At 37.3% G+C, this 8,597-nt stretch overlaps 1 protein-coding gene across 1 annotated transcript; it reads left to right on the forward strand.

Annotated features, from left to right (window-relative positions):
• The first annotated feature begins 798 nt into the window (after positions 1–798).
• NBDY (negative regulator of P-body association) lies at positions 799–5,899 on the forward strand. The gene has a single exon (XM_023539369.2). It carries the CDS (start codon positions 887–889, stop codon positions 1,091–1,093), a length of 207 nt encoding a protein of 68 aa, XP_023395137.1. The 5' UTR covers positions 799–886; the 3' UTR covers positions 1,094–5,899.
• The last annotated feature ends 2,698 nt before the right edge of the window (positions 5,900–8,597 follow it).

The raw sequence follows: 8,597 nt of genomic DNA on the forward strand, positions 1-8,597 counted from the left end.
TGGTTGAGTTTGTTCCAGAAGCCTTTTCTTCTAAATCACTTCACACGTCTATGGTTACTTGTTACTTACCGTATATTATAGAATACAATTACACCAGTGATAGTTAAAGGAGATTATTTTATGTAGCACCAAGAAAAAAAGCCATTGCCAATTAACATACGACATAACATCAATTGTCAGATTTCAGAGATTTCCTAGATGTTGAAATGTGAAGAAAAAATTTAAAGTTTCAGAGATTTTGAGTTCGTTAAAATATGAAGAAAAAGGTGATCTTAGAGTCTGTGACATTTGGTGAATTTGTTTTCCACATTTCATTTTCATTGTCAGTGCTGCTGTGTTGTTATTCTGCACTCTAGTCAACTGAACTGTTTGTATATTGCCTTTTAAACGGTCCTAGTTAGTTTTCACGGTTCTGTGATGTGAATCTGCAGCCGGACTGTAAACCCCTTGGCTTTTCAATAATTTCTTTGGTTCTTCCACCCTCACCTCCACCTTCACCCCTCCCCCTCACACATATTCACAAGCTATGCAGAAGTTACCACTTAGGAGTAAACCTGAATTTCTTCCAATCCTAAAGTTGTATCGGTTGTATAAAATTCTCCATAGATTTCGCTACACTTGGGGGGAGGGAGAGACAATTGAGAAACATTATATCAAATATACACATAATTTTTAAAAACTCTTGTAGAAACTTTAAAATGGGGTGGGGTGCGGCACAGGGGCGGGGGCGGAGAGGGGATATATACTTCTCAAGATACACGAAATACGGTAAGAGCGAAATCGGGAAGAAGCCAGCTGTGTCTGCAGGGGACCCGCCGCCATCTCAAGTCTTTCGGCCTCATCAGGGCCCACCAGAGAGAGCTGACGCTCAGGTCTTATAATCCTTATGGGGGACCAGCCTTGTGCCTCCGGGAGATCCACGCTCCCACCTCGAAACACGCGGGAAACCAAGCCTCCAAAAAAGCGCTGCCTCCTAGCTCCGCGGTGGGATTATCCTGAAGGAACCCCCAACGGAGGTAATACCCCTCTACCCTCCGCACCATCTTCGACATCACCCGGCTTGAAGTCGCACCCTCCTCCTTCGGAGAAGTAGTAGGATATATTCCTCCTACCTCAAACCAGGTCAGATTCTTTCTTTCTTGTCTAGGACATCCAGGCTCTCTGAAACTTAATTATGCATTTTCCCAGATCATCATCCCGTTTTCCTGTTCTCTCCACTATTTAAAAATTGGAGAAAGAGCATGCAGGCACTAAACAGCTTTCACAAAATATGCTTGGATGAAATGATGGATATTTAATGATATTAAGAAATTATTTTTAGCATTTTAAATGTGGTAATTATACTATAGTTATAGGTTTTAAGAAATAGGCTATTTCATAGAAATACATTCTAAAGTATTTAGAAATTAAATGATCTTTTTATTTGCTTCAATGTGATACAGTAGGGCTGGGACGGGTTATAAACAAAATGGTCATGAGTTTCAAATTGTTAAAGCTGGTAATTCATACATAATGTTTTCTCTACTTTTGCGTATGTTTGAAAATTTTCCATTAAAAAAAATACCTGTTCAAGATCAATAACAATGTACTGAAGGCCAAATGCCTGTGCCCACACTGCTAAGGGAGAGAATTGTCAGGTGAGCCTCCAATCATACACAAGTCTTTTTCTGTGTAAGGCCGGGAGAGTGTAATAAGTAAAAAAAAAAAAAAAAAAAGGTACAATATGGTGCGCCAGACCCAAGTGCCATAATGTTTGCTTGTTCAAGGTATTCAGGAAGCATGGAAGATGGACCAAGTCACTGCCTGGTAGTAATCTTGAACCATCAAAGAGGAAGGGGGATCTTTGGGTGGGACTTAGAGGGTGAGTGACATCTGCCATGTGGAGGGGGTGGGGAGGGAAGGCCTTCCAGGCCTGGGATTTCTAGAACAAAGGCCCAGGCAGGTCTGTTTTGCAAACAGCTTTTTTTTAGGAGGTGAAGATAGAGTGCTGTGGGGCCTTGAATGTCATACTAAGAAGTATGCAGATTATTCCATAAGGAGTAGCAAACACTGAAGATTTCCAAGCAGGTGATATTCGTATTTTAGGAGTTCAGTTTTTTTTTTTTTAAATAATATTTTATTGTGTTTTCAGTGAAGGTTTACACAACAGTTTAGGTTCCCATTCAACAATTTCTACACAAGTTGTTCACTGACATTGTTTACATTCTTCACAATGCATGAACATTCTCATTTAGAAGTTCAGTTTTTACTCTCAGAGGAGCAATCTTCTCTTTATTTGAGCTTTATAGAATACAAAAAAAACAAAACAAATTTGACCCATGTCTCACAGATCCTTGCAATCCAAAGGAGAGAGGGCATCTCTTGCTTCATATAGTAAATCTTTATGGAACCTTACAAAAGGCTAGGCATTGTGCTGGGAGATTTAGGGGATAAAAACCTCTTGCCGAGGAGTAGATTCCAACTCATAGCGACCCTGTAAGAGAGAGTAGGACTGCCCCATAGGGTTTCCAAGGAGCACGTGGTGGATTCGAACTGCCGACCTTTTGGTTAGCAGCCCTAGTTCTTAACCGCTATGCCACTATGGTTTTCAGGCATTGTACTGGGAGATTTAGGGGATAGGTAACCAAATCATGGTGCCTGTAAGTAACCAAAACCAGTTGCTTTCGAGTCAATTCTGATTCATGGTGATCTCATGTCTCAGAGTACATAGTAGGAGTGAAACAGATACTTGAATAAATAGGGTAACAGTGGTAACCAAGGAGATTGTGGACTTGAGGCTTAGGGGTGATGCTTACAAAAGGAATGAGCTCTATTTCACTTGAAAGCACCTATATAGGGTTTGACTTGCATCTCCTGTCATTCCATACACCCTTCCTCCCTTCATCTTTACTTCTTTCCAAAGGGGTAGAGAGCGAGAGAGAAAGAGTGTGTGTGTGTGTGTGTGTGTGTGTGTGTGTGTGTGTATAGCAATGCTCAGATAAAAGAAAAGGGAGGTTGTGTAGGGCAAGAAGAGCAGGAGCTACGTAATTTGCTCCAGTGTTTCAAATCATTGAAAATTGTAATAATTACCAGTATTTGCTAAACACCTGTTATGTGCCAGACACTGTTCTAGAGGGCTTTACAGGTATTAATTTATTCAATCATTACAACAACTCTACTAGGTAGGTTTGTATTAGCCAAGGGAAGAAACAAGGAAATTAAGGCCAAGGGAAGTTGTGTAACTGGCTGAGCTGGGCTTTGAATCCAGACAATCTAGTTCTAGAGTCTATACTCTTGACTGCTGTACTGCACACTCCCTCTAATGCTATGCATACAACTGTTTTACAGGAATATGTCCTATAGGGTCGCTACGAGTCGGTATCGACTCGACGGCACTGAGTTTACTGGGATCATCGAAATGGGGGCAGTGTGGAGTCTAAGGACTCGAGGGGGCGAGAGGATAGAGATGGACAGTAATAGAAGAAATGATTTCACCTCATTTTACTATTTTTCAGTCTTTGAGGGACTGCAGTATGATTTCATTTCCTTAGTGCATTCGTGAAATAGTTCACCCAGTGAAGACAATGAGGAGTACTGACGATGCCACCTTGCTTTTACTGATATCCTGCACCTGGAAGTTGTGATTCTTAAGGCAATCTCTTTACGAAAAAATTATTAAAAGAAGGAGGGAGAATAAGAGTTGAACAGTGATGACCCATTAAAAAATAATTAGCAAAAAAAAGAGCTAGCACCAAATGATAAAATTTAAACCATTTTCTACATTATAAGAAACCTTATTTACTGTATTATGTATATCTATGTTATCTATTATACAATATATAATTATATATAGCATATTATGTATAATATATAATCTGCAAGATGTTTTGTTAAATTCACTCCTATGAAGTGTATCTTTTAATTACATTTTCTAATTGTTGCTCATATATGGGAACATGATTGATAATTTTGAATGTTGATTTTATATTCACCAGCCTTCTGAACTCTATTTGTTCTAATAATTTACAGATTCTCTTGGAATATCTGTTTATTAATTTTCCCCATGAATAATGGCAGATTCTTCCTTTTTTGAATACATATAGCTGGGTTTTGTTTGTTTGTTGTCTTATTTTACTGTGCTAGCTAGGATCTCCAGCACAAAGAAATAGTATCAGTGGTACAGGATTTTCTTGTCTTGCTCCTGAATTTACAAGAGAATTCTACAAGTTTCATCATTTTTAGTAGATATTCTTTTCCAAGTTAAGAAAGTTTCTTTCTAGTCCTAGTTTGCTGAGAGTTTTTATTGTGAATGGGTACGGAGTCTTTTCCCAAATGCTTTGTATTTACTGCCATCATTATATGCTTTTTTTCTCCATTAATATGCCAAGGTGACAGTGTGGTAAGTTACAATAATCAACTTTCTAATGTATTTCAGGGATAAGCCTTACTCATTCCTGGTGATTATATGCGCGTATGCACGTAGACGCACACGCACACACCGTATGTTACACATATTTCCTGCTTTTGGTTTCATCAAGCCCCACCATTGAATATTGTTTTTTTTATTTTAGTAATTTTTGCTTTTATCTTTATTTTTCCTTCTTTTTCTTTGCTCTTTTTCAGACTTACTGAGTTGAACCTTTAGCTAATTAATTTTTTATCTTCTTTTCTAAAATAAGAGTTTAGAACTCTAAATTTTCCTCTCTGTACCACTTCAGAAGTTTTTGTGTGTAGTATTTATTGTCATTCAATTCTTATTATTTCCTAATTTTTTTCTTTGACTCATCTGTTATTTGCTTGCTTGTTTTAATTTCCAAACATCTGGTCCTCTTAAAAAATCATATTGTAACATTACTATTACAATTAGAGTTAAATTACTTCTTATTTCTGACTTTAAAATGTTTAATATTTGTCTAGCTTCTTGAGACAAAAAGTAAAATTATACACCAGCTGTTCATCCCAATAAATTTTGGCAATATATAATTTTTTCTTTCATTAAATACATAGGAAAAGTGTGATTTAAATATACAATGATGTAATTAATGTTGATTTTTTATACTTGTGTTTTTTAACTTTGTGTTTTTAATTCTACACTTAAAGAAAAATTATGAGAATATTACAAAGACTTCCCATATACCCTTTACCCAGATTCATCAACTAACATTTTGCCACATTTGCACTTTATTATTCACTTTGTCTCTGTCTCCGAACTATTTGAGAGTAATTTGCAGACATTATGCCCCTTTATTCCTAAACACTTCAGTGTGTATTTCCTCAGAATGATGACATTCTTTTCCATAATCTCAGTATCTGTGTCACAATCAACAAATTTGACATTTATCCAATGTTATTATCTTGGCCATATTACAATTGCATCAATTGTCCTAGTAATATATTTTATAGCTATGTGCTTTTCCTGGTAAAGATCCAATCCAAGATCACATAGTTTATTTAGTTGTTATGTCTCTTAGTCTTCTTTAATCTGGAATAGGAAGAAATGCCTGGTGATCTACTTCTAAAACTCAGCCAATGAAACCCTAGGTATCACAATGAGTCCAGTCTACAACCAATCATGAGGATGGTGCAGGACCAGATAACATTTCATTCCTTTGTGTGTGGGGTCTCCATGAGTCAGGGGCTGACTTGACAACAGCCAGCAGCAACAACAATCTGGAATAGTCCCTTTCTTTGTCTTTCATGACATTGACAGTTTTAAAAAGTAAGTAAATAAAAGGCAGTTATTTTGTAGACTGTCCCTCAAATTTAAGTTTGTCTGCTACTTCCCATGATTATGCATTTTGGCAGGAATACCACAAAAGGTACAGTGTGTCTTTCTCAGGGCATCATATCAGGGGCACACGATGCAGGTCTTACCCCTTAGAGGTAATGTTAACTTTGATTACTTGGTTAAGATGGTGTTTGCTAGACTAATCCACTGTAAAATTACCATTTTCCTCTTTGTAGTTAATAATTTTGTGAGGGATACTTTCAGACTGTGTGAATATCTTGCTCTTCATCAAACTATGTTCTAGTAGTTTTAGTATCCAATGATGATTCTTGACTGAATCAGTTATTACTATCATCACTGCAAAATGTCAATTTTCAGACTCCGTTTCTGCATTTATTAGTTTGTATTCTACTTTAAGGAAGAGCTTTTATTCTCTATTTGTTTACTTGTTTATATTAGTATGGACACAGATTTTTACTTTATTTCACAAATATCCTGTTGCCATCATTATTTATTTTAACACTCAAGTTGTTGCAGATTTAGCCAGTGGCAGTCCATTATAGCTGGCTCCTCTGTCCTTTTGACACATCCTGATTAGTCTTTGAAACTCTGATACTTCCTCCTTTCAGACTCATGTTGTACTTTTCCTGTCCTATTGACCATTTCTCTATGGAGCCCTGTTATCTTTGAGTGGGGAATGGTATGTAGAAACCAACATATGGGCATATGGATTTTTTTCTTAGGTTAGCATTTTATTATTGTTTTCCATTTAATTGCCCTGAGGTCAGAGAACATGGCCTATATGATACAAAGTATTTAGTATTTGTTGAGAGTTGTTTTTTTTCTTAATTTTTATTGTTCTTTAAGTGAAAGTTTACAAGTCAGTCTCTTGTACAAAAATTTAGATACACCTTGCTATATACTCCTAGCTGCTCTCCCCCTAATGAGACAGCACACTCCTTCCCTCCACTCTATTTTTGTGTCCATTCGGCCAGCTTCTGACCCCTCTGCCCTCTCATCTCCTCTCCAGACAGGAGCTGCCCACATAGTCTCATGTGTCTACTTGATCCAAGAAGCTCGCTCCTCACCACTATCATTTTCTATCCCATAGTCCAGTCCAATCCCTGTCTGAAGAGTTGGCTTTGGGAATGGTTCTTGTCTTGCGCTAACAGAAGGCCTGGGGACCATGACCTTTGTGGTCCTTCTAGTCGGTTGAGACTTGTTTTATACCCTAGATAACATGATCAATTTTAATAAGTGTTTCATTTGTGGCTCTAATTGTTGCATACAGGTTCTATATATGTCCATTAAACTTGTCAATTGTATTATTTAAAACTTCTGTATTGCTCCACTTTTTTTTTTCATTTGTTTGTTTGTTAGACCTGTCAACTACTGAGGAGCCTTGGTGGCATAGTGGTTAAGAGCTATGGCTGCTACTCAAAAGGTTGGCAGTTCAAATCCACCAGCTGCTCCTTGGAAACCCTATGGGATGTAATACTCTGTCCTACAGGGTTGCAAACTATATATAGCTGGCAGTCTCTGTCTTTTAATTGGCAAACTTCAGTCCATTGTATGTCTTTGCTACTCAGCTGTTTATCAAAACATAGTAACCATGTTTGTCATGCATACTTCAATGTCTGTTTTTTATAGTATGGCTATAGAAATAGAGAGGCACAGATCAGAAGCAGCAGCTAAAAGAATTGAAAATAGTTGTCTCAGGAGTTGGATTCTGCAGTGATGGTGGTGGTAGTGGTGGGGTGGAGTGCAAAGCTAGAGACTGCTGTTTTTTGTTACAAGCCAAGTAGAGTATCTGATGTTTTAAAATACGTGTATTTTTATTAAAAATCAATGTAAAATAATTTTTAAATCTCCAGAGAGATCATCTACCTCTTAGAAAAAACAAGCTCTAGGAGTGTCAGGATCTGCTGCTGTCACATGAAATTTTAATTCCTCTTGGGCCCCATGCATTATGCATTGTAAGGATATTACCACTGTGTGTTGTAAGGATCTGATCACAAACTGAGGACCAGAAATTATTCAATGACCACACAAAGGCAGATCAGTACATCTGCATCTTCCGACTATAGCACTTACAAGATGTCTATTGCTTTTTTACAAAAGGCATTCAGCATTTTTGTCTCCGCTTTCTCCACTCCCATACTTAAATGAGTAATGTCCCAAACTCAAGGTCACCAAAATACAGAACTACTTACAACCTTGAATGATGGTGTAAGAATATTATAAATATTCAGTTATTCAAGACCTTCTGACATTCTGCGTTTTAAGAAGATACGTCTGTGTGGTTTTATTTACTTATTTACGTGTTTATTTATTCACCAAGCGGTGAACTGCAGAGGGGACGGGGTGACAAATTGAGACACAAATTTTCTACATTGCTACACCAAGCCCTTGTAGATGCTTGTAAATTGGTTCAAGTAACTTTCTATTTCTTTATAATTCCATTTTGTCCCAAATAGTACTACTTCCCATTTATTTCCAACATTATATAAGTGGCAGAATGACATTAAAAGGCCATGGCTGATGCTCAGAATGTTGTGAATAACCCAGACATGATTATAGACTTGGACTCAGTATAACAGTTATCCTCATTCATTTGTCTATTTATCAAATATTTGCTGAGTACTACTTTGTGACAGGTACTTTATTATTTACCTACCTGACCTAGGGACTCAGATCTAGACCCTGTCCTCATGGATCTCATAGTGTATTGCATATTAATAAATATTTATAATACGCAGTAGGTAAAGTAAACTGTCCAGTTCACTGTAGCAGGTTATTAACTAGACACTGAGAAGGAACTCAGGTAGTTCCCAAACGTAACAGAAAAGCTGTCCAAACATCCATCCCTTGACACAGGTATAATTAGCAC

The sequence above is a fragment of the Loxodonta africana genome, chromosome X, assembly GCF_030014295.1.
Source record: "Loxodonta africana isolate mLoxAfr1 chromosome X, mLoxAfr1.hap2, whole genome shotgun sequence".
NCBI lineage: Eukaryota > Metazoa > Chordata > Mammalia > Proboscidea > Elephantidae > Loxodonta > Loxodonta africana.

Coding starts and splice junctions, on each gene's coding strand:
- NBDY (XM_023539369.2), top strand. CDS start 887: ATGGGGGACCAGCCTTGTGCCTCCGGGAGATCCACGCTCCCACCTCGA.